Source organism: Grampus griseus (genome assembly GCF_964374135.1).
Source record: "Grampus griseus genome assembly, chromosome: 5".
Classification (NCBI taxonomy): domain Eukaryota; kingdom Metazoa; phylum Chordata; class Mammalia; order Artiodactyla; family Delphinidae; genus Grampus; species Grampus griseus.
The window spans coordinates 76,363,859-76,391,187 of NC_138998.1; the positions used below are offsets into that span (position 1 = coordinate 76,363,859).

General features: G+C 42.4%; 1 protein-coding gene across 1 annotated transcript in view; it reads right to left on the bottom strand.

Annotated features, from left to right (window-relative positions):
* Nucleotides 1-5: 5 nt before the first annotated feature.
* CD86 (CD86 molecule) overlaps nt 6-27,329 on the bottom strand; it is a gene marked incomplete at its 3' end in the record, with an annotated part of 60,101 nt that continues 32,777 nt past the window's right edge. Inside the window, exons 2-7 of the mRNA XM_082654799.1 lie at nt 26,765-26,814; nt 15,549-15,884; nt 13,651-13,959; nt 10,546-10,698; nt 2,907-2,952; nt 6-102 (exon numbers count right to left, since the gene is read on the bottom strand). Of these exons, the coding sequence (XP_082510925.1) occupies nt 6-102; nt 2,907-2,952; nt 10,546-10,698; nt 13,651-13,959; nt 15,549-15,884; nt 26,765-26,814 (991 nt within the window). The remainder of the gene's footprint in view (nt 103-2,906; nt 2,953-10,545; nt 10,699-13,650; nt 13,960-15,548; nt 15,885-26,764; nt 26,815-27,329) is intronic.

Below are 27,329 nucleotides of genomic sequence, written 5' to 3' on the forward strand. Positions count from 1 at the left end.
TTTAATTAAAAATGCATAGCACTTTTGTCGCCTGAGACTGTCTCTGAAATGTTAATATCACACTGGGCTTCATCAGATCTTTCAGGTTCTTGGAGTTCTACTCTGGAAAAACAGAGAAAAGAATTCAGTGAGATTTCACAGTAGAGCCACTTTCTCTTTCTAGATTTCAGTGATAGGGCAGAATATAAGGGGACATTGCAATAGCAATGAGGAGAAATAAACTACTGAAGAGAGGTGGAGATGTACTGTCCATACTTCCTAAATTACTATCTTTGATTTTTGTCTGGGCCTGCCCCTGCCCTATGCTGATTCTCTGCTGCCTTCCCTCCGCAGCTCTTCCGGACCACTTCTGAACTAAGTCTGACAGGGCAGGCAAGATCTCAGCACCTGGGCTCACCATCCTGGATTCCGAGACTCACAGCGACTGGTGTATCCAGATAAGTGCTAGGCACACTGGGAGCTGTGCACCCTGGGATCATGACTTGTGTCTCTGTGACCAGGTTTTTTTTTATTAATTAATTTATTTTTGGCTGCATTGGGTCTTCGTTGCTGCGTGCAGGCTTTCTCTAGTTGCGGTGTGCAGGGGCTACTCTTCGTTGAGATGTGTGGGCTTCTCATTGAGGTGGCTTCTCGTTGAAGAGCGCGGGCTCTAGGCGTGCAGGTTTCAGTAGTTGTGGCTCGCGGGCTCTAGAGCGCAGGCTCAGTAGTTGTGGCACACGGGCTTAGTTGCTCTGCGGCATGTGGGATCTTCCCAGACCAGGACTCAAACCTGTGTTCCCTGCATTGGCAGGCGGATTCTTAACCACTGCGCCACCAGGGAAGACCTGTGACCAGGTTTTTGGCTTAGGGTTGCTTTGACCCCATGACTGTGTGACCAGAGCCTTGATATTCTTGAGAGTCCAGTTTCTCAGGGTGGGTGGAGGTACAGACAATCTGATTGCATCATGCTGTGAAAGGATGGATCACCAGGAATCTTTGTGTATTCCTTCATGCATACATTCATTCTTTCAACAAATATTTATTTTTATAGCCAAGATATGGAAACAACCTGAGTGTTCACTGATGCATGAATGGATAAAGAAATTGTGATACACACACACATACACACACATACAGTAGACCATAAAAAAGAATGAAATCTTGCCATTTGTGACAACATGGATGGACCTCGAGGGTATTATGCTAAGTGAAATAAGTCAGACAGAGAAAGAAAAATACTATATTATTTCACTTATATGTAGAATCTAAAAATAAATGAATAATAATAACTTTAAAAAATCAGTTTATAGATACAGAGAACAGATTGATGGTTGCCAGAGGTGGGGGGGTATGGAGGTGGGAGAAATGGGTAAATTTTTTTTTAGTTTAAATAAATTGAATTTTTTTTTTTTTAAAGGACCATTTTGGGTTTTTTTTTTTGGTATTTATTTATTTGTTGGCTATGCTGGGTCATTTCTGTGTGAGGGCTTTCTCTATTTGCAGCAAGCGGGGGCCACTCTTCATCGCGGTGCGCAGGCCTCTCACTATCGCGGCCTCTCTTTTTGTGGAGCACAGGCTCCAGACGCGCAGGCTCAGTAGTTGTGGCTCACGGGCCTAGTTGCTCCGCGGCATGTGGGATCCTCCCAGACCAGGGCTCGAACCCGCGTCCCCTGCATTGGCAGGCAGATTCTCAACCACTGCGCCACCAGGGAAGCCCAATAAATTGAATTTTTTAAAACAATCTGAAAACTTGAACTCTTAAAGAAAAAAAGCACCTCACCAAATTTTGCCTTCCACAGCCCTCGTATGTGAACAAAGGAAAATATAAAGAAAAGGGTATACACACTTCTCCCTATGCCATAATTAGGGTTACTTAAGTGCTGTTCTTATTTGAATTTGATTAGGTAAAGGATCTAGAAAGAAAGCCAAATAAATGAAAAATAAGTACAAATCAAACAAACAACTTAAATTATTGCTCAGCTGAAAGCAAACGTAAGAGAAACTAAAGCCCAGAATAATGTTTACTTTTCCACAAAACTCCTTTTCAACATGTTATATACTTATCAAACCATCAGAGTGTAAATTCTATAAGTCCTATCATCTTTCAACCAGTATTCACCATGAAAATTACAACTACTGAAAACTGTTAATATTATTAAAAGGCTACTTTCTATAGATCCAAACATATCTGCTGCTGCAGTTTTACAGTTTAAAAAATTTATTGAGCACCTACTATATGCCAGGCACTGTGCTAGGTTCTGGCAGCACAATGATGAGCTTCGATGATATGTTCCCTGCCCTCTATAAAGTTTGATTTAGTTAAGTTTATAGAGTTTAATAATATAATTACACCAGTATATAAGTATAACCTGGTGTTATGAAGAAAAAACACAGGAATCCACATGATACTATAACAGGCTGACACAATCTAGTTTGGGAAGGGTTTTTAAGAAAGTGCAACTTGAGTCAGGATCTGAAGAATAAGGTGAAGAAGTGGCAAAGAACATTCCAAGCACAGGGCACAGCAGATGCAAAGACACTGAAGCTAGAGGGTACATATTATCACTCCTCACTTATTTATTTATTCATTCCACACATATAGGACACCCAGGCACTGTGCCAGGTACTGCAGTTACCATGTTGAATAAGATGCAGCCCATGCTCACCACATCAGACCCTTTTGGTATTAATTTTTTACTTGACCACAACTGAACTTGCCATGACCCTTGGGCATTGTGCATAGGGCACACGCCATCCGTTTATAGCTAGAGCATTTCCCTCCAAGTCCTAACTAGTCTCACTTTCCTTTTCCTCTCCATTAGTTCATGTATGCTGAGATCCCAGCATGCCTCAGACCAAGCCTAGTTAAATTATAGACTCTCTGGGGATTGTACCTCTTTCAACAATGTTGTAGGGTCAGGACTCACCTTTTCTCAGTCTGTTCACTCTCTGTCCCCTCCAGTTTGATGGTTTCTGAAAGAGACAAAAACAACTTCAGAAAATGTATTGCCCATAAATACTAAAAGAGGGAAAGTTTGAAGAGGCTCCTAAGTCCTAGGACTCAGAGAGAAATCATTGTTGCCATATATGTGGAATAGATGGTTCCTTGATGAAATTTCATGGGGACTGAGAAGGAGCTTCCTTCATCCAAAAAGTAAATGCCTTCTTTTGTTCATTGTACCTTAAGTTCTAATGTTGGGAATAGGTTTTACTTACAGCTCTATTCTTTACTAAACTAAAAATACTACTGGGAGGTATAATACATTTAGTTTTAGCAATCATTTAGTGATGGGGAAAAAAGTTTCCAATCCTTTTCTGAAAGTAAGGTTTAGAAGGAGGAGGAAAAGGAAATCTTGCAGATGTTGGTGACTAAATGGGTTAGCCAGCTGGTGCTACCAAATAATACACAAGGTTGCATGGAGAGGTTCAAGTGGGAAATTTCTAGTGGGCTAGACCTCCCAAAGCCTGAGTTCCTACTGGCATGGACTTACTACTGATGCAACTTTGGGTGAAAATTCCTCTATGCTGACTGTTATGACCGTGCTGTTGTCCCGCTCTGCGCCTTATAGCAGGGGTTGTTAACCCAGGGTCCATGGAGGAATTTAGGGACTGCAGCAATCCTTTCAACAACACCCCTGATGGTTTTGAACACTTCCTGTCTTTGGCAGTTCTCTTTGTGTGTGCATGTGTGTGTGTGTTTAAAAATAATCAGTTTTATTGAGGTAAAATACACAGTAAAATCCAATCATTTTCCATACAGATTTTGATGAGTTTAACAAATGTATGCAGTCATGTAACTACCACCACAACCAAGATATAGAACATTTATATAAGCCCAACGAGTTCCCTCCAGCCCCTTTTCAATCAATTCCTTCCCCCCACCCCATCCCCTGTAACCACGGATCTGCTTAATGCCACAGTAGTTTTGCTTTTTCTAGGATTTCATGTAATGTATAGTCTTTTCGTGCCTAGTGTCTTTCATGTAGCGCAATGCTTTTGAAATTCATTCATGTTGTTTCATGTTACCAGTAGTCCATTCCTTTCTATAGCTCAGCAGTATTTCACTGTATGTATATAGCACCATTTGTTTATCCATTCACCAACTGCAAAAATTCAGGATGCCAGATTTTCAGTATTATGAAGAAAGCTGCTATGGACATTTGTGTGTGTGTGTGTCTGTGAAGACATATGTCTTTATTTCTCATGGGTAAATATCAAGGATTGCTGAGTTGTATAGTAGAGCATAAGAATTTCAGTTGCTTCACATCCTCTCCAACATCTGATATTTATCAGTCCTTTTAATTTTAGCCATGTTAGTGGGTATGGGGTGGTATCTCATTATGGTTTGAATTTGTATTTCCCCAACGACTAATGGTGTTATGACTGTGTAACTGTGCTTATGGGCCATTTGTGTATATTTTTATGTGAACTATCTATTCAAGTCTTTTACTTTCTGCCTTTTGTTATATGGATTGTCTTCTCATTACTGAGTAGTATTATATAAGTATGTATTCTGGTTATAAGTCCTTTATTATATTTATATTTTGCAAGCATTTTGTCCCAGTCTGTGTCTTGACTTTTCATTTTCTTAAAGTCAAAGGGCAAACATTTTTAATTTTGATGAAGTTCAGTGTATCAATCTTATCTTTTTATAATACAGTTTATGCTTACCATGTCCTATCTGAGATTTGCCTAACCTAAGCTCACAAAACTTTTCTTCTATGTTTTCTTTCAAAAGTTTTTAATTTTAGCTCTTATTTTAGGTTTATGATCCACTTCAAGTTATTTTTTGGGGTGTCTAGGTTCATACTTTCCCATGTGGATATCTAACTGACCCGATACCATTTGTTGAAGACTATCCTTTCTGCATGGAATTAACTTGGCACTTTTGTCAAAATCAGTTGACAAAATCATATTTTTTGACTCTCCATTTTGTTCCATTGGTCGATATGTCTGTCCTTTCACCAGTGTCACACCTTGACTACTATAGCTATATAATAAATCTTGAAATTAGGTAGTATAAGTCCTCCATCTTTGTTGTCATGTTTCAGAATTGTTTTGGCAATTGTAGATCCTTTGCATTTCCACATAACTTTTAGAATAAACTTTTTAATGTCCATTAAGGAGCCTGCCAGGATTTTGATTGATAGTGCATTGAAACCAAAGATCAGTTTGGGAGAACTGGTATCTTAATAGCTAGTCTTCTAAACCATGGACATAGCATAACTCTCCATTTATTTAGGTCTACTTTAACTTCTGTCAGTAGTCATGTTTTTTAGTTTTCAGTATACATACAGGTCTTGCACTTGTTTTTAAAAATTAATTCCAAAGCCTTTAATATTACTTGATGCTACTGTAAATGGTATTAAAAAATTCAGTGTACAATTGTTTGTTGTTAGTATGTAGAGAAACAATAGATTTTGTGTATTGACCTTGTATCCTGATACTTTGCTACACTAAATCAGTTGTAATAGCTTTTAATGGATTCCTTAGGCTTTTCTACAACCATGATCATGTCATCTGCAAAATAAGGCAGTTTTACTTCTTTCTTTCCAATATGTATGCCTTTTATTTCTTTTTCTAGAGTTGTGGCACTGGCTAGGACCTCCAGTACAAGGTTGAACAGAAGCAGTGAGAGTGACATCCTTGCCTTATTCCTGATCTTAGGTGAAAGCAATCAGTCTTTTATCATTAACTATGATGCTAACTAAAGGATTTTAGTAGCTGTTCTTTGCCAAGTTGAGGAAATTCTTTTGTATTCCTACTTTTATGAGAGTTTATCTTTCTTTTTAAAAATTATGAATGGGTATTAATTTTGCCAAATGCTTTTTCTGTATCCATTGACACGTATTCTGTATCCACATGATTTCTCTTTTCAGTCTGTCAATAGGTGAGTTTTATTGCTTGGTATTTGGATGTTAAACTTACCTTATATTCCTGGAATAAACCCCACTTAATCATGATGTATAATACTTTTAATACATTGCTAGATTTCAGTTGCTAATTTTGTTGAGCATTTTGGCATCTATGTTCACAAGGGATATGTGTAGTTTTCTTTTCTTGTAATGTCTTTTTCTAGTTTTGGTATTAGGGCTCCCCCTGCCTTCAGAGCAGCCTAGAAACCGACTCCAGGCAGTAAGTTGTGGAAAAATCATAGGGCTCACCTTATCTTTTCCCTTCTCTCAGGGACTATAGTTTTCTGTAGCCTGTTGTCCAATATCTGAAAACAGTTGTTGCATATATTTTGTCTGATTCTAGTTGTTTACGGCAGGAGGGCAATTCCTGTAGCAGTTAAGCCTTAATGGGAGGAAGGAAAAGTCTGTGTCTTCTATATAATTTTAAAAGAGCTTTAACTGTTAGAAAAGTCTCTTATTTCCTTCTACCTTCTTATAACCTTCATCGAGATACCCTTTAGAGCCTCAGTTAAGTATGATCTTTGCACTCTATGGCAGTTTTTAGATATTTAAAGGCAGCACTTGTGTCCTCCCCAAGGCTTTTTTTTTTCCCCCCTGGCTGAGCATTCTGAGTTATTTCAGATATTTCTTTCTTTTTTAAAATACATCTTTATTGGAGTAAAATCACTTTACAATGCTGTATTCGTTTCTGTTGTACAACAAAGTGAATCAGCCATATACATGTATATATATCCCCATATCGCCTCCCTCTTGAGCCTCCCGCCCACCCTCCCTATCCCACCCCTCTTGGTCATTGTAAAGCACCGAGCTGATCTCCCTGTGCTATGCAGCAGCTTCCCACTAGCTGTCTATTTTACATTTGGTAGTGTATATATGTCAATGCTACTCTCACTTCGCCCCAGCTTCCCCCACCCCACCCGCCATGTCCTCAAGTCCATTCTCTATGTCTGCGTCCATATTCCTGCCCTGCCACTAGGTTCATCAGTACCATTTCTTTTTAGATTCCATATATATGTGTTAGCATACGGTATTTGTTTTTCTCTTTCTGACTTACTTCACTCTGTATGACAGACTCGAGGTCCATCCACCTCATTACAAATAGCTCAATTTCGTTTCTTTTTATGGCTGAGTAATATTCCGTTGTATATTTGACTGATCTTCCAGATACTTTGTAAATCTAATTACATTCTATTTTTGTCAAAGTTCCTCTTAAAAATAATGGTGCTTATAGTGAATACAGTATTTCGGGATGTCTGTACACCAACACAAATAATATTATCCTTTCATACTCATGACAAAATCACCACTGTTTTTTTTTTAAAAAAAGCTTCTTTTTTAAAATGAAAGCAGACAATAAAAAGACAGCTTCTAAACTTTTGGATTTGATTACAAATTTAGCATTTTGAAGAGTAGATATGATGGTATCACCTGGTTTCAGTTTTTAAGCCCTGTGAAACTTTCTGTTTAAATGGTGGTTAAAAATAATTTATTTTGGAAAAGGCATTTGCCCTTTAAGAAATCATTCCTGAAAGAGCTGAGACTCTTCCAAATTTGGAGGAGGGAGGCAAGTTGTAAAAATTGTAGGTTGCTAGGCACTATTACAATACAGATTTTAGTTAGACAAGAACCAAATGAGGAAGTAAAACTTCAGGAGGAGCTATTTTAGTCTTTCTCCCCAATGGGTAAGCTGAGAGGGTAACTTCTGATTGGGAAAAGACAGTAATTGAAGGTTACAATTTCTCATGCTTTAACTGCCCTATTTGACAAAACAAAAAAGGAGAAGAGAGATTAGAAACCAGCTAGAACAACCATGGCATTTCCCTTTTATTCATTTAACAGCCTAAACAGGGTAAATATGTACGGTTGAGGAATAGAAAAACTGTAACTACTGAACAATCACTGGAAAGGACTTTTGACACCAGGTTAGTTAGTTGGAGGGCTGTCTCCTCTGAGAAAAGGATTAATATTGGATTAAGAGGAAGCTGCACTGTTGGAAAAATTTCTACTCATCAGTAAGCTTGTGTCACTGTGGATGGGTCATGACTGTTTCCATGTTTGTCTACTGGCAGAATTTAGTTCCTTGTGGACTGAGATCCCCATTTCCTTGCTGGCTTTCAGCTGGGGGCTATTTCCAGTTTCTAGAGGCCACCCACATTTCTTGGCTTACGGCCCCTTCCTCCATCTTCAAGGTCAGCAGTGGTGCGTTGAGCCTGTCTCAAGCTTTGGATCTCTCCTCCTTCCATTTCCTCTTTCTAATCCATGTGGGAAAGATTCTGTGACTCATGTGATTAGATTGGGTCTACTTGGAAAATCCAGGATAAACCCATCATTTTAAACTCAGTATTTAATCACGTATGAAAAGTCCTTTTTGCCATGTAGGATAACATGTTACAGATTCTGGGGTATATGAGATGGATATCTTGTTGGTGGCATTATTCTGCCTATCGTACAGCCAATGCCAGGGGTATCCACAAACAAGTGCAGACATTGCTAAAGTTACAAAACCCAGTTTTACAAACATCTCATATCTACGTGGCATGGTTACTTGGTACATCTCCCTCCTCCAGTAATATCAAGGCTCTTCTCTTTGACCAAACTTACTGGCACATGTGACTATCTGACCAAACAACTTTTTTTTTTTTTTGCGGTACGTGGGCCTCTCACTGTTGTGGCCTCTCCCGTTGCGGAGCACAGGCTCCGGAGGCGCAGGCTTAGCAGCCATGGCTCACGGGCCCAGCCGCTCCGCGGCATGTGGGATCTTCCCGGACCGGGGCACGAACCCGTGTCCCCTGCATCGGCAGGTGGACTCTCAACCACTGCGCCACCAGGGAAGCCCCAGACCAAACAACTTTTATCTACCAATATTCTTTATCACATTCTTGAGGGGGTCGTATATGTACTATGCTCTCTTGTGGTCTTCTGCCTTTTAATACTCATAGCTCAATTTGACCATCTCAAATGCAACAGACACCCTTACAACTCTCTCATGTGTACAGACACATCCTCTTTAACTCCCTTTATCTAGTCTCCTGAATTTTTCTGATAGCTTTTTAGGGGAAGAAACATTTTACTTGGCTTTTCTCCATCCCTTTTCTTTGTTTCGTTTGTAAGCTAATCATTCCAATGCAAAACCAAATTTAGGAGACAGCTTATTTCCAAGCAGAAGGTTGCTTCTGCACATTTAGCTAATTCTAAATGGCAATGAGATTGACAGAAAGAGAAGTTCAAAACGCTCACTTTGAAAAGTCAAAGCCTGGACAAGCATGATATATCTGTACATCTGACCCTGCACTGTGAATTTTACACTTTTGTATCATAGAAATCTCTCAGTATACCCTGTACTTTGGCAGTTTGAACGGCTCTGCTATATGCTTTGTGTTAATGTATTGAAACTGGATTAGCACTCCTAAATTTCTTGTTTTTGGAATACAGCTGGATGAAATGAATGACTGCTAATGTCATCCGTCTATTTTCTAGATGGATCTTAAAATCAGTACTCTGAAATCTTAAGATGCTGACCAGAAGCCTTACTCATCTTGTGCTTTTTACCATAAGCGAGTAAGAAGGTTTTACCTTAATTATTAGCACCAACCAAACTTTTACTGGAGGCAGTTACTGAGATAAAGTCCAAGCTTATCTTACAACTTCATCCAAACCAGCCCAAACCACAAACAGGCATGGGATTCTTATAAAGTCAGGGACCACTTTGCCCCCCATTAAACACAGGGCATTTTTACAACAGAAGTCAGCGGGGAGGCAGCTCAATGCAGTGCTGTTTAAAATAGCAAAACTATGGGAACAACCCAACTGTCCCACAATATGGACTTGGTTAAATAAATTAAGGTGTGTCCCCATAACGGAGTATCTTGCAGCCATTTTAAATGATGCTGTAGGATAATACTTAGTGACACTGAAAATATTCTTCCAACATTTAGTATAAAAAAGTTAGAAAACAGTACCTGTTATATTATTCAAATTGTGAAAAACAGTCCTCATAATACTGTCCCACTTATGGAAAAATAACGGGTTAATACATAGAAAAATCTGGAAGTTATACACTAAAAAGTCAGCATAATCATTTTTTCTTACTAGTAGAACTGTAGGTGATTTTTATTTTCAGTATATTTGGTAATGGATATGTACTACTTGGTAATCCATATGAGTTAATATTATTTTTTAAAGTCAGTGGGGAATAGTTCATCTAACTTACTTCTCGGTAAACCGAGACTCTTAGAGATGAGAAGGCAAATCTTATGGTCACCTAATCCTCCCCTTCTCCCACCAAACATTCCTGCTTGAACATCATCAGGTCCATAATCGTGAACATTTAGAAGTGTTTTCACCATTTTACTTCATTGAATTCTCACAGTAACCTCATGAAATAAAGTAGGTAAGGCAAGGAATCATCAGCTTTGTTTGGAAACCAGAAGTACATTTGTAAACCTTAGGTTAGAAGTGTTGCCTTTCCTGGAAATCCAGGCAACCTTATCAGCTGCTGAGTCCATATGGGCTTGAAACCCTGAGGGAACCTTTTCCTCCAAACACCTGCTGACTTTTTGCCAGCCTGGGCTCAGCCAACGAGCTCCAGAAGGCAGCTGATTGGGAAGTTAGCTGCAAAGTGGCAATCTGCAGAGGACACGCACTGACTCACCACATTCTTTAGAGGGGCCAGCCTGCGGCTTCTTCCTTTTCTTTAGTGTTAGAAAGAACACCATCCCACACACAACGACCAATGTTACAAGTAGAGCTGCAATCCAGAGGATGTGGTCTGGGACAGGGGGGCTTGGCACAGGTGGCTTTGCATCTAAAAATGAACCCAAGTTTTCAATCAGCCAGGAAGGTTGATTATAAAAGCTTTATAATTGCTGCTCTTCTCTTTATTTGCATGCCAGAATCTCCTCAGGGCTCTCCTGCCAGAGCAGCCTGAAATCCACGTGATTTGGGCCATAGAAAATCCCAGTCTCAGGGCCTCGGCAGCTGACTGAGAACCAAGCCAGCGACTCTGACCAAGTGCCTGGACTGAGCTGCCTTGCCTTCCCTTCCCACAGACTGAGACGACAATGACCATGATCTAGAAGAGGGTCACCTTGGCCCTTGGTTCTGGAATCTGGGTAATGTACCTGTACTGAGGCTCTGAAGGTACAGTCATCTGGGCAGCATCCGGCTTCCTCAGCCCCCTATGTGGTCAGGCCCCAAGTTTTTTGGTTTTTTGTTTTGTTTTGTTTTGGTTTTTTTTTTTGCGGTACAGGGGCCTCTCACTGTTGTGGCCTCTCCCTGTTGTGGCCTCTCCCGTTGCGGAGCACAGCCTCCGGACGCGCAGGCTCAGCGGCCATGGCTCACGGGCCCAGCCGCTCCGTGGCATGTGGGATCTTCCCGGACCGGGGCACGAACCCGTGTCCCCTGCATCGGCAGGCGGACTCTCAGCCACTGCGCCACCAGGGAAGCCCTGGGCCCCAAGTTTTGACGTTTCTCTTATAGTAATTCCTCCATCCACTATCATCTCTAAATCAGGCTCCAGACACCTGTCACCCGGACAAACATAGCAGCCTCTTTACAGGCACCCATCTCCAGCTTTGTTTGTTCTTTCCCCTGATGTCTGGGTGGACTTCCTCAAGCATGGCGTTCAGCCTCTCTCTCCTACTGGAAAACTTTTGATATGTCTTCATGCCCTGAGGATCAGGGTCAGAATCAGCTCCTGGGAAGTCAGGAATTACTTCCTTGCACAAGGACTCCTAAACTTACGGGAAGTTAAAAAACAGGCTTTGCGTGGAAAAATCAGGACTGAGTGGCCCATGTTATAGACATTTATGGGAAGAGGTCTGGTAGTTAATCTCAAATTACAGGAGAATAGGACCAGCTGACCTTCCATTAGCTTAGAGGCATTTTGTGGACCGATGCCCTGTTTCTGGGACCTTAAGAAAAGGAATTGTTGGTACTGCAGGCCACATTCAACACTTTTTGAGTCTATCCCAGTTTAATCTCACTTGAACCTGTTTGGCATACCAGTGAAGGAGGGTAATACTTGTTAACATGGAGGCTGCTACCTTTTGATACCCCAAAAGATTCCTTGACACAGGGCCTAACCTATATCTTATCTAGCCCCATTTTCCTGAGGCAGCTAGAGCTGAAACATTTCTGAACATGGCGGCAGCTAGGAAGGTTTTGGCAGCAGCTGAGAAACGGCAGAAAGGTGAGCCACGGTGAGGCTCTAGTGGTGGCGAGGCTCTGTTCCTGTGGGAGTCATGGCAGAAAGCCCCAGGGTGTGTCATGTGTGGTGATGTTGGCAGTGCCAAGAAGGTGCTAAATTTCAGGACAGCATGGGAGAGGCTTCTATCAGGCCAAGAGAGGCTACAGTGGAAGCAACCAGGACAGACAGGGTGACCTCGCCAGTTACTGAACTGTCAAGAGTCAGAGGTGTCTGATCAGAAGGAAATCAGCACCTGCACAGGGGACTGGCCCACTGGTACAGCTAAGCTGACTGGTGGGGACTGGCCCCAGGGGCTGTCCGTAAGAATGCATCAAGAGGCCAAGTTATGTTTGAACAATGAAACACCAGGAGAGGGGAGGCATTAAAGCCAGAGGATGGAGCAAGGAGCTGGATGGATGCCTTAGGAGGGGGCAAACCAAGGGGCCAGAGTTGGAGGAGGGGCCAAGGCAAACAGAAGGCAGATGGGTGGGGGGAGGGGTCAGGATCAGAGCAAGCAGTGTTGAAGGCAGTGTGGGTACAGAGTGCCTTTATTGCAGGAGAGACTCTTGCAATTACTGCTCCTCAAAAGTGGGGTCTCAAGTATGGATGTATTCTAGGGCAAAGCCAGGAATTTAAAATGGCAGGCTCCTATTAGTGTACACGGCTTAGTTTCAACCCTTTCCCAGTGGGATTGGCCCCCGTACTACACTGTCAACATGCCACAAGCATTTCTGCTTCTGCATATTTCCTTGACACATGTGTGCTGATGGCCACCACTGCCTGTGCCCATGGCAGATACTGCTAATACATTGTGGCCCTCTCACCTCCCAAGCCTGAATGCTGTTTCAGAATTTTTCAGAAGCTACCACAAGTTTGAGTACCTGTCATCTCTTTATCACACTTATTAAGCCCAGTTATTTCTGTTATGGTAATATAAGGTCCCATGTCCTTTAGGAAGCCTTCACTGACCCTCAAGGAACTTGCCTATCTCTGAATGCTTATAAATCTTATTATCAGGCACTCTTGTTTTTAAATTTAGTTGTATATTTCCATGGGATATAATTTAGATTCTAATTCAGTCCTTCTACAATCCAATTTACCATGTGTGTCCATTGTGGAGTTCTGATTCTATTAGAAGGGCAGAGAGCGTGTCTTATACCTTTTGGTTTTCTCCCCTGAAACCAACAATGTTTAGAATGGTTTTGTACTCATAACAAGTGCTATATGTATATATGAATGTGTGTGTGTGTGTGTGTTTTAATGAGTGGAAGAATTTTAGCCTGGAGAAATCCTGGCATCTTCTAACCTAAGCTTCAGAATCTTCTATCTAAAGGTAGCCCAAAAGACTGGGCCAGTGTCAAGGCTAAGAACATGCTTCCTCAAGAGCGGCATAGGTTCATAGCCTCTTGGACCTTGTAGCACTCAGATGAAACAAGAGCCCTCTGTCTGGGTCTTTCCTAACAGTATGAAAATGGCCCAGTTGGAGGTTTCCTGGCAAGCAGGGGACACTGGATGATCTGCTTTACCCATCTGTGTATAATACCTGATAAAAGAAACTGTCAGGCTTACCTATATTGCAAGGTGGTGAGAAAAGCAGTGTCTTCGTTGGCTCAAGTTGCAAGACACAGAAGATGCTCACATTTGTTTCAGGAGGGATGGAAAAAGACATGCTGATAGAAATGTTGTACAGTTCTGTGATATTATTTTGAGATTTCTTCATGACAGTGTCATGCTCAGTAGTAGAATTCTTAGTTTTTACCAATATGTACATCCTCTGAGGTTCTGGGTAACCTTGTGTAGATGAGCAGGTCAAATTTATGATGTTAGAATTTTCTGTTTGATTAGGAATTAGATTTATTTCTGGTTGACTGAAGTTAGCTGAATGCAGAATAGAGATACAAAAAAAAACAAATCAGTTTAAATTTAGATGTATCTAGAAGGGAACAACAAATAACTAGGTATCCTGGGAACTCACTGGGGGCACACCTGGCAGGCCTCAGGGTGTCTAAATTGTGGGCCTCAGCCCACGGTGAGAGCCACATAATGATCCCACATTTATTTTTCAGGAATGGAGTTGGGGCCACCATGCTTACTTCCCGCTGACCCCAATCAAGGATGTGCTCTCTGAGCAACAGGAGGGGCTCTCTGAGCAACAGGAGGGCTAGCTCCTTCTGCCAGCCAAATCCCTTGCTCTTCTTCTGTAGTCAGTAGGTACTGTGCAGGTTCTACATACTAATTTATAATTTAGTATATTGTTTCTAAAACTTCAGTGATTCGCATGATATTGTTACAAGTTTTGCTATATCCAACTACTCCTTAAGCGCTCTGCTTGTACGTGATGTGGCCGGTGGAAGGTAGATTGCCATGGTGTTACCTACTTTAAACCTCATTAACAATAATTAATCTGGACCTAGTAATCCCACACCTGGGTATCTACTCTAGAGAAATGAAAACTTACGTTTACACAAAAAATTTGTGCATGATTTTTTACAGCAAATCTATTCATAATAGCCCCAAACTGAAAACAACCCAATGTCTTTCCATGGGTTGAGTGGATAAACAAAATGCTACTTAGTAATAAGGAACAGATTTTTGATACGTGCAACAACTTGGATGACTCTCAAAGTCATTACGTTAAATAAAAGAAGCTGGTCGTAAAAGGTTACATACTGTGTGACTTCATTTATGTGATATTCACACAAAGATAAGACCATAAGTTGCAAAACAGGCGTTATGGGTATAGAGAGGGTATGACTATAAGGGCATAGCATGGGGAAATTTTTTTAGGGTGCTGAAAATGATTTGTATCCTGTTTATATTGCTGGTTATATAAACCTATACATAAGTTCATATTAATAGAACTGTACGCCAAAATAAAAATAATTTTACTGTATTTTAATTTTAAAAAGTCTGTAGTGACATTTAGGTTTTTCAAGGCCTGGAAAAACAAGGGAGCTGTTTTGTCAGCTTTCGGGTTGTGTGCCTTGGGTTATTTCCCTCCTGTCTACTGGGCTTATGGTTGGGCCGCAAACAAGTCATAAGCAACCTCCAGGAGGCTGAAGGGAAATCCCAAATCAGCCAGCTGTCACCCTTGGTAGGAGCTCCAGGCAAAGATTTAGTGGGTGAGAACTCTTGGACTAAAGGAGAAAATGAATGTAAAAGAAATTTGAGACCTATATGGTTCATATAAACTTAAGGGCCAAATCACCCATGGTTTTCACTTAGCCACATTACCTTGGTTTCCTTAGTTCTATCTGGTCCCCAAAGCAGATTCTTACAGATCATTCAGAAGTAAACTATAAAAAGTACGAAGGACTTTTAGTTCCCTCCTCCCAAGCCCCGCACTCCCTTCAAACGGGCTTCCCAGAATTGGCTGTCCTCTGCCTCTCTCGAGGCGGCCCTCTCCCCCACCTATTGCAGTCTCATCTGAGAAGTCCCCGGATCTGAATGCGCCATTGGCTACATACCCAGCACTGACAGGTCAGAGCTCATCTGGTAGGTGGGAATCAGTCCTTGGGGTCCTTTATGATGGATGAAACATTGATACGAGCCCTTGTCCTTGATCTGAACGTTGTGGAGTCGCAGTGTCCAACTGTCCTGGTCAAAGCTCGTGCGGCCTATATACTTGGGATGAACATTGTGAGGATTCTCTTGGCCTCTGTACAGCTCATAGAGAACCAACTTATTCTGGTCCTGCCAAAATATCACCAGGTCATCCAGGCTTAGGTTTTGCGAGTTTGGAAAGTGGCATGGCAGGTCTCCAGTCTCATTGAAAAATGCCTGACTTTCCAAGGAAGCAGCACCTAAAAGAAGGAAAGGTGGACAGTGGGGAAAGAGACACAAAAGGGAAGAAAGAAAGAAAGAAAAAAAAAACCCAGAAACTCCATTTCTCTTTATACAATACCCAGATGCTATCTTATCAGTAATGATCTTGAAGAAGTAGATATTAAACTCTGGAACTGTGCATACACATTGGCATGTGCAGAAAGGAAGGGGCTTTTGTCCTCACTCTACTGATAACTAACTGGGTGGCCTTGTGCAAACTGCAACGCCTATGAGGTTCAGTTTCCTTATCTGTTTAATGAAGGGGTTGACTAAATGTTCTAAGGTTCTTTCCAGTACTATGGTTCTGTGAATTTAAATCCGAGAACAGAGAAAATCAGCAAAGTTAGACAACTCATTCACCCATTGGTTACTTCCCTATAATCTGAATATTGATCCTCTTCACTGTAGCTGTTACAGGTTCCATTACTTCTTCACCATGACCAAAAGCTCCCTATCTCCCCTCCCTATCCCCTTATTCCTTGGCCTGCTGTGGTGAAAAGAGTTCCGATATCCCTCCTTTCATTATGCCTCGGTAGCTGGGGATCACAGTGACTAATATCTTTGAAATTCAAATAGTTCCGTTTATAGACTTTCCCTCATGACTGCTGCTCCCATGGCCAGCTCTCCCAAGGGTAAAAACAGTTTGGAAATGACACAAATGGTCAACCAAGGCCTCTATTCTGTGACCTCTCTAAGCTCTTTCGGAGATCAGAAAGAGAACTGGGCAGATTTGATGGTTGTTTTGGGATTGTGGTGGTCGAAGACCATTTAAGGTACATGAATGAAATGCTGGAAATGAATCATAAATGGGAAGGTGAGGATGTACTTTTGGAGTACTGGGGAATCCCCAGGTACCACAGACTTGCTCTGCCCAGGACGCATTGCTTTTGGAAATGTTTTCAACCCCTGGAGAATGTGCTGGGAGAGTTCAGAGAAATGCTTTCATCCCTGAGGGCATATTGGGGTTTGTGGAGGGATTTGGGTCTCCTCACTCCTTAAATGTGATTGCTTGTAGGGTTTCTGTAGGACCTATTCTGGATCACAGAATTACTTGAGACCCGGCCAAGAAATTAAGTAGTGGTGAGTGAGAAGTGCAGGGTTAGGGGAGAAATGCTGTTTCTTAGTTAATATGAAGTTAGACGCCACCTTGGGGAGGGAGTTAGGATGGGTTCTAAGTAAAGCTTCATCATTCCAGACTTCAGTAAAGGGATGTTGACATTAAGGAGGAAAGGAGAAGCAGGTTGGTGAGGGAGATGAGAGGAGTTATCTGAGGCGTTCTTTGAGGGGTGGCAGGAGAAATTAAATTGATCTGATCAATAGGGTTCTCTTCTAAGAGGGAGTAGAAGAGAAATAACAGTGACATGCACTTGGTGAAATTGAACTGTGTGCAGAGTGGCCCAGTGAGAACCATAATCAAGGGGGTGGGTGCCTGGGGTGGTCTTGAACTCTATGGGAAGGGACTCCAGGCATCAGTGAGAGTCAGCACAAGTTTGAATCACTGCCTATTGCATTACACTCACTAGAAGCCTGTGAAGCTCTTGAAAGCAGAAAGTACAGTCTGTACAAGATGCATTCCTGTATTGGAGGGAGGAGGGAAAATCTACCTGGGTACCTGGAACAGCGAAAGGGGGACCTAAAGAAGTCTTACTGTGTTCAGTAACTACTTATCAGGCACTCCTGGGGTGCTGCTACTCCTCTGCTAAACTCTGAATGATAATGTAAGGGTGTCACCTACTGTAAAAGCTTCTAGCAACTATCTCTGGGGAAACTCATGCTGGTTTTATCACTAACTTGCCATATGATATAGAGCAGATGGCCTGGTGGGGAAACCAAACACATAGTTGAAAATTCTGCCAGTTAACAGTCACCATTATGTTATTATTCAGCAGTGCCTCTGGCCTGGAAATGACTTTGCCTTTGGCTTCTTCTGTCTTCCTGACTTAGGGTTGCTTCTCTACAGAGCCTCACAGAGCCTCTTCTCCTGCCCACCCACTCTCTCCACTCACAGAGGGGTCCAAGACCCAGGCTCCCTCTCCCAAAGATTATATGGAATTTTTCTTCCACCCATGTAACTGCTCCCCTCTCACCTGCCAACCGAAAGTGTGGTCTGTGCTCTAAAGGCATCGGCATCCCCAAGGGGATGCAGAATCCCTGGCCCCACTCCAGACCTTCTGAGTCAGAATCTGCATTTTTAACAGACCTCCAGTTTGAGAAGCTGCAATAGAGTATTTCTATCTCTGCCTCCAGAGTGGAATAGAGAGATGACGGAACAAGAAAAATTTGTTTCCATCCATCCTTCCCCAAACCCTCTCTCTTCATCCTGGGGTGGAAATCACGCTGAAGTCCATTCTGAGTGGAACTGAAAGTATTTCACAACTTACTCCATAGTTCCTCGCCAACCACTGGCTTCCATGACATCACTTAGAGCTACGTATGCTAATTGCCTCTCTGATGATATGGGAAAACTTAGCTCAAAGTCCGTTTTTTCTAAGTGGCTTCAGGCCTCCCCTGTTATGACCCTAAACCTTAGGCCACCCAGCTACGGGACTTGCTGGGCTCCCCTGGAGGGTAAGCATCGAGATTCTCTCTCTTTCCTAGCACTTGAGTCATAGAAATGGTCTGGGTCTAGTTAAAACTGGTTGCTATGATGATGTTAGGAGCTAGGCACTCAAGAATCCATCTAGACACCTCCCTAATCAGCTGAAGACATTTCTTTCAAAGGATACTTGAGGACGTCATCAGCAAGAAACTGTTTGGCTGTCAGACAAAAACTACAGTCTTCTAACTTTGTGAGGTCTCTGACCCCACCTGGGACTTCAGTCTTCCCCAGCTACTACCCCGCATGCATGTCTTATGTATTCTAGGGTCATATCTGCCTCATATTACTATGCTTATCTGTACTCATGAATTTCCCTTCTTTTACTAAACTTCCTCCAGAGCTTTACTAGGCCCTATGGAAGCCTCATTCCATTGTAATAAACTCCTCTATGTCTTCAACCTCTTCATCAAATGTTTCTCCCAGGGTTGTGCTTTCATTGAAATCTGGCCCAACCCAAAGAACGTCGCATGCCTCCAGCCGCTGCTTGTTTTATCACACATCAGAGGGACCTTGAGCAGCACTCTTCCCCTTTTGAGGTGTTCTCCTCCCTCACTGCTGTTAGCTACTAATCATTTGTCACTACTTCCTTGCTCACTGAAGATTTTTGGCATTAGATGCAAGGTCTTTCTTTCCAATCAGTTATTCCTATCAAATTGGGTGACTTTGGCATGGATGAGTTTACCAACACCCTTGCCTCAAAGTTCTTTGATCTTTCCCACTTCAAAGATCTTCATCCACAGGCTATTTCAGCAGCCCCTTTCCCATGACATAATCTTAAACCTTATCACCAAGAACACCTCTGCCCCTAGAATCTTAAACCTCAATGTACCAATCTCTGTCCACAAGATATTTTCCACCAAGATTTGCTCTTGATGCTACCTACATCTGTTCTTCAACTTTATTAAGACCTCAGCTCTGTCCAGTCTAGACCCTATAATGCAGTGCTTTCCAAAAGCACTCTCTTAATAGGTAGCTAGTATGACTGAGAAACTGAATTTCCATCTTATTTAATTTTAACTAATTTAAATTTAAATAGCCACATGTGGCTGGTGGCGGTCATATTGTTTGCACAGTGATAGAATATTTTTTCAATCATTCTCTTGCAAGCAACTTCAATAAACTTGCCCCTTTGTGCAGATTTCATCCCAAGAGCAATCTACTTTTGATCTGCATATCTGTTCCTTATGACTGAATGTTTGAGCACTCCTGGAGGAAATTATGCAGTTGATCAGGCTGGTGACATTACAAATTGGTAGTCTGTAGTTCCACTTAACTTGGCCTCTGAGCTGCTCGCCCTGCTCACCACCCTCTCCCTTCCTCACAGCACTTACTTCAGCAGTACCCTCTGCTACTGCTTTTAGTTTCTCTTTCTCCTATTTTTTTAAACATGTTTATTGGAGTATAATTGCTTTACAATGGTGTATTAGTTTCTGCTGTATAACAGAGTGAATCAGCTATGCATATACATCCATCCCCATATCTCTTCCCTCTTGCATCTTCCTCCCATCCTCCCTATCCCACCCCTCTAGGTTGTCACAAAGCACAGAGCTGATCTCCCAGTTCTGAGCTGATCTCCCTGTTCTATGCTGATCTCCCTGTGCTATGTGGCTGCTTCCCACTAGCTATCTGTTTTACATTTGGTAGTGTATATATGTCCATGCCACTCTCTCACTTTGTCCCAGTTTACCCTTCCCCCTCCCCGTGTCCTCAAGTCCATTCTCTAGTAGGTCTGTGTCTTCATTCCCATCCTGCCCCTAGGTTCTTCATGACCTTTTTGTTTTGGATTGCATATATATGTGTTAGCATACGGTATTTGTGTTTCTCTTTCTGACTTACTTCACTCTGTATGACAGACTCTAGTCAACTCTCTGAAAGAGTAAGTGGAGATTGCTGCCTCCACCCCCAGCCTCTGTCCCCACCTCTGTGCTGAAACTTCCCTGGCAGATGTTGTCAGTGGCTTCCCCCCACTGCCAAACACAGAACACTTTTCAGACCTCATCATCTCTGACCACGCTGTTGAACGCCACACTGTTGGCCATTGCTCCTTCTGAAACTCTATTCTTTCCCAACCTCTGACATCCTGGTCAGTTTTCTCTCATCACTCCTTAAATGGTGACTAGGGCAGGGATGGTTCTCCAGGAGTTTTCATGGCTGATATGGTATTTCTGTTAAGATTAGCTTTGCTTTGATCTCATACTCACCATGGATCCCACTATAGATATAAACATAATGTATATACAATTATGTATATTTATATATTATAGATATATAATGTGTATATTTTATAAAATATAGAACTATACTATATGTTATATGAAATACGATCTATTAAAATATATGGAGCATCATATAATGTAAAATGTAAAACACATCATTACATGCCAAAAAATTCAGCTCCTGTTAAGTCCAAGCCATCAGATTACACTACCCACTGCTCCCAGTATCCATCTCCTCCTAGGCACCTGGCTTCTCCATCACTTCTCTTGCCTAAGCAATTTCGGTCTCTTGCGCACAGTGCCTAGCCTCTCAGTTTCTTGTCCTCTTTTCCTCCAGTATCTTGTCGCCCACTCTACCCCAGCCATTTCTTCCCTGGACCAGACCCCAGACCCTATTGTTACCACTGCACCCCATAAAGACTCTCAATATCAAGCATCTCACCTTGTGACCACCACCTCTTATCTTTTCATTTCATTCTTTCTTCTACCACCACTCCATCAATTCTCCCACCTCACTGGGATATATTATGCATTGGAATATTTCTCACTGTATCTGCAGATACTACCCTAGGCCAAGACTCCATTACCTCTTGATTAGATAGTTGCAATTGCCTCCTAACTGATCTCCCTACTTCCACCCTTGCCCACAAATCTAATTCCTTAAGCCCAATTGATCCTTTAAAATATGTCTCAGATGGTATAACCCTCCTGTTCGAAAGCCTCTGGTGACTTCCCACCACTCTGAAAATTATATCCAAATCCTTTCCCATCACGCTGAGAACTATACCCCCAATCCTTCCCATGACCTACAAAGTCTTATGTAATCTGGCCCCTGGTACCTTTCAGACCTCTTCCCTTCACTTACTCTGCCCCAGCCATACTGGCTTCCTTGCCATTCCTCCAAAATGCCAGGCACATTCTATCTCAAGACCTCCCCCCTTCACTCTTGCTGCACAGCCAAGAAGGCATTGCAGTCTCTGAAGGGAGTTGCAGTCAAGGACTCGGCCCCGTCACTGGCCAGTCACGCTCTTTCACATATTTATATTTGTAGCCCAGGCACTTTCGTTCCTCAGTTTCTTTATTGGGGCCTTGGGCAGATGTCTTCTTCAGATGCTTCTGCTCAGGCTGCCTTATGGTAGGAGGGAAGGAGGACCTTGGAGACACTTTCCCCATGGAGAATTACTTTTCCCCAGCTGACTCAGTATTTCTACTCTTAGCCCTTTCCCCTCATCCTTCCCTTCCACCTCTCCCCAGGGTCCATAAAACTGCTGGAGCCTTTTGTCTGGGGCTCCCTCAACAGTGAGAAGAACCCCCATGTCTGTGCTGATCCACCTGATCCTTGACTGGTGTGCTGCACAGAGGGAGAAAGAAATAAAAGTGTGGAAGAACAAGTTAAGAGTCAAGGGGAGTTAGTCTGAGAAGCTCTAGTATTTTCTAGAAGAAGAGAATGCGAGGAATGGTAGAGAAACAATATTTAAAGAGATAAAGATTGTGACTATTCAAAATGGAAAAAGACGCAAGTCCTCAGATCAAAAGTGTGTTCTAAGTACCGAGTAAGATAAATGAGAATAAATCCACACCTAGATATGTTGTGGTGAAGCTGATAAACAAAAAGCATAAAATATTTTTTCAAATTTACAAAGAAGAAGAATTGAATTGAATCTTTTCATTCTTTAAAAAAATGAAGAAAGAATACCTATAAAACAATGACAGTTACAATGAAAGCTCCTTAGCAACCATAAACCAAAGAAGACAATGGGGCAATAACTTCTGAATGAGTAAAAACACACACACATTCAAATAAAGCAAATTACAGCATTTCAACCCACTGGACTAATACAATTTCAAAAATTATAAAAATGAAAAGAATTTAGAAACATGAGAAAGTGTGTATGAAACAATATTGAATAGAACATATTCAGGGATTTGCCTATATATTGTGGTCACAACTATATATAACTAATTTTACTCTCTTGTCTGTTACACTGTAGTAAGGACCAGAGGAGTGATTTTTATGTATCTTTTTATTTTCTATATTTTTAAAGTTTTTTTTTTTTTTATGTAGACCATTTTTAAAGTCTTTATTGAATTTGTTACAATATTGCTTTTGTTTTATGTTTTCGTTTTTTTGGCTGTGAGGCATGTGGGATCTTAGCTCCCCGACCAGGGATCGAACCCACACCCCCTGCATTGGAAGGCAAAGTCCCAACCACTGGACCACCAGGGAAGTCCCAGAGGAGTGATTTTTAAGTAGTGGAGGGAGCTGACTACTTTTTAATGGAGACATCTATAGGGAGAATGAATGAAAGAAAGAGTGAAAATGAAACCAAGAATGGGTAAATACTCTTAGAGACTGTTGAAAGAGTTTTCATAATTTTGAGGTCCTGGAACTTGGCCCTGTGACTGGCAATGGCTATAAAGGAAGGGCTACAAGTGTTTTTGTTTCTGTAAGTCTTAACAGTACCGAGGGGGCCAAAATCCCGAGTTGCATACTCTGGAAATGGTATTAAGATCTCTCACAGAGTAAAAACAAGCCACAGTCTCTCAAACTCTTGCTGCTTCCCAAAGTAGTCTGTTTGCCATTGGAGCCTCTCTGTTCCCTACAAATTTCACTCTTGCTCCCAATCAGCCCTCTACTTATTCCTATTCAGTGACCATCTTCCACTAAATTAACTTGTCTGACAGCCCATTCTCTCTGGAACCTACTAAATACTAAAATGATCCACTACTTCGGAAGTAAGATACTCCCTACTGGGGAGCAAACATCTATTTCAAAGGCCTCTGAGACAGTACCTTAACATAAAGGGGTGACTCCAATAGGAGAACTACTAGGCTCCATGACAGTTCTTTGGGAATTTGGGAATTACGTCTGAACTATCTATCTATTCACCTCTGTGATTATAGTGACAACTATCAACAGCAACAGGAAGTGGGAGTCAAAGTAATCATATAAACATAATCCTCATGCAGCCACCCATGTAGGAACCTGCAGAAACCTGGGAGGAAACAGTAGACCCTTACACAAGATACGAAATGAGGGTTTGAGCCAATTTTATGTAAATCTTAAAGTGAATGAAGACCCCCAACTATACTCCTGGTACATTCATTGAACCAGAGGTATTGTTCAAGAGAAATGAGAAGCCTTAGGACCCAGTAAACCCCCAGACAATAAGAGCAACCATAAAAAGTCAAACTAGGAAGAAACTTCCTCCTGATACGTGAGCTACTGATTTTCCAAACACCACTCTGACTCCAGCTTTAAGTGCTACTGGAGGTGCTGGGTAGCAGCCAACAGAGCTGGACAGTTAGAGGTGCCTTTGCAAGTGGCACTTCAACATTCCTTTGGCTTTATGAATACAAAGCACAAATTATAACCTAATTCTGCAAGGCCATGGCTGCCCTCTCGCCCTTTTAGGTTTTAAACTCTCATCCAATTTTCGCCTCATGGGCCAGGGCAGCAACTATAATGTCTGATTTCCATGACTAGGGGAGGACACAAAACATACGGAGGAAAAAGGAGACACAGAATTATTTCACTGTCCTGTTTTATCTCTGCTGTCAAATGAATTATTCAGCCCTGCATTTTTGCCGTGGATTATCTGGGTCAATTGCATCTCCTTTCTCCCTTTGGATTCCTGCCTATGGGCAGGTCACTGCTTGCCAGCCCAGCAAGCAGAGATGTGCCCTGAGAAGAAAGATAAAATTCAAATAGATTCTTTTCCATTCTTTAAAAAAGAATGAAATCTGTTTTATTATTTTTAATCGTGTGTTAAGTATTGGCAATGTTATCTTCCAATCAGGTGTCACCATTTTCCTATCCCACTTAAAATTTCTACTGCCAAAAATATAACTACTATTCTCTCACCACCATAAAGCTTAAATGACTTCCGTTTGGGGGAGTTATTTTTAAAGTTTCAATATTGATAACTCTCTTTTTAGAATTTAGGAAGTATCCAGGTATCCAAGTATCTGGTACATTTTTCTTTCTTCTCTCCCAAGTCATAAAAGCTGGGCTGGTCACTGTATGAGAAGGGCCAGGGCCCGAGCTGTAGGGACAGCTAAGGTGTCAGCTGCTGGGAAGGTGGAGGATGGACCTGGTGGGGAACTTGTGAACTTGACTAAGGCACAAGCCACATTATCTATCAAAGTTGTTTGAGTCCCCAAGGGACAAATCCTAGTATTATGGAGAGTTCCCTAGCAAGAGTTAGGAGGAACAGCATAATGTCAAGGTGAAGTGAAGAGAGGCTGAATCTATACCGCTAGGTGTGAATCCAGGCTCTGCCACTTATTAGCAATGTTGTCTTAGGCAAATTACTGAACCTCTCTGGGCTTTAGTTTGCACAGCTGTAAAATGGGGAATCATATAACAAGACCTAAAGCAGAGAGTTATGGTGACGTTTGAGTTAATATTTATAAGATGCTTAGAACAGTACCTGGCACAAAGTAAGCACTACATCTCTGTATTTGTCAAATAAATAAGAAGTGGGATAGGAAGGAGTTCTTGCTGGATAATGTCCTGCAAAGCTTTGTTTTATCCCCTTTCTCTCTTGCTCTTGCTCACACATCACTTCTACCTCCCCAAGAGCTAGAGTAACAGGTCATATTGGTGCTGGGAGGTGGAAGCTGCTGTTATGACCTAAGTCAGTAAAGTGATCAGTTAGCCCATCTATAGATCAGGCAGCACATGTATAGCACAGACCCAACAAGCTCCAAGGTGCTAAACAGAAAACACATCACAAAAGGCCTGTCCCAGCCAGCATCAATCTGAGGGAGCATCTCTTCCTTGTAGCCTGACTCCTTTTACCCACAGCAGGGACAAGGACAGTGGCCAAGGGCCTGGTGTGTGGCTATCAGAAGGAGGTAAGCTCGTGGCCGGACCAGTTAGTCAGGGGCAGCCTGTGTGCCGTTGTAGCCAAACAGCAGGCTGGGCTCCCCCTCCATGTCTGCCCCACACCAGGACCAGATGCCTTCCCTCTCGGTGCTAAGGGTGGGGAAAACAAGCAGCAGGAAGGGGATGGGCCAGGAGAAACTAAAGGCACCCAGTCGCAGGATGGGTGGCAGGAACCTTGGCCAACCCCAGTTTACAGATGAAACTGAAACTCAAAGAGATCAGTAAACAGGGAAGGTCTGAGTTTTGTGAGGCCTGACACTGCTAAAATTTCTTTTGAGGGGGAAGAGCTCTTTCAGAAAAAGAATACAGAACACAAAACAAAATGCCCATGGCCACTACGGTGCCACTCAACATGGGGAGAATGTGATAGAAAAGTCGAAAAGTCGCAGTGGAAAGAGACAGTGGTCTTAACTTATTGTGGTTAAAATATCTTATTAATGAAAATTTTACTAAGGCTTAAGACACAGGACCGCACTGTTAGGGCTCCTCCTGGGGTCTCGGAGGGGCTTGGAAAGAGCTGTGCAAGTAGGAGCCCTGAAGCTTAGTCCCTCAGCTTCATGGTGAATCAGCTGATACAATTAGCTGAGGCTCACTGAAGCAGGTGGTAGCAGAGCTGGGTTTCTTGATCCTCCCAGTAATCAGTGCCAACTATGATCTATGGGCACGGGCAGGTGGGGAGGGCAGTGGATTGGGGGGGAGAGGGAAGGTAGGGAACGAGAAAAACAATGATCGCTAGTGGAAGGAGACTTCTAGAAGCCTGTCAGCCATTTCCTAAAAGTGTGAGAATGCAGAAGTGGGGACAGAGGAGCAGAAGAGTTAAGCCTCAGGCGTGTCAGAGTAGGGACCCTCCCCCAGCTCCCTGGGCACCAATGGACAGGCCAGGCTACCCTCCTCTGTGCATCCAGGACCACGGGTGTGAGATGACAGAAGGTGTAGGGCTGCATCTCAGGCTGGGCCTGCCATCAGCTGAGATACTTGTTCTCGATTGTGATACTTCCTTCTTCTCCATGAAAGTCTTTTGCATGTGGTATTGTGAACGCTGAATAGAAAGTGAGTAAAACCCATCAAATCTCAAACCCCAGCTTGGAGGTCAGGTTCATCGGGAGAGAGTGGGAGGATTCTAGGACTTTATAAAGCCCCGAGGGTGCTTACCAGACAGCAGGAGGGCCATCACAACGAGAGTGTTTCTCAGTCCCATGGTGCTAAAGTTAAAAAAGAGAGATAAAACTTGATTAGAAAATGAAACCAAAAACCAAAATATAACAAGTGGAGTTTGAAATTCACTTAGGCCCATGGGTGTGGCAGAGATCAAACAGTGTGTACACCAAAGCCATTTTCTTTTCCTCCTAACCCCACAGACACGCTCTATTTCCCAGTCCCCCCCACCCCATGTTAGGTGGGCCATGTGACTGGTTTTTGGCCAATGGAATTGTGGGCAGAAGTGACAGGTGTTACTTCCAGATACAGCAGCACTAAAGCCTCTCTCTTGCCTCCTTCCCCTGCCTTCTTGGATGCAGAGGCTCCAGAGGAGGAGTCCAAGGCCCTAGAAGATGGAAAGCCTCACTATGAAAGAAGCTGGTTTGCTGGACAAATTAATAAAACAGCTCTCAACACCCCACAGTGATCTATATTGGGCTGTGACATGAGCAAAATATAAACCTTTATTGTGTTCAGCTAATGAAATTTTGGGAGTTGTTTACTGCAGTAGCTAGCATTA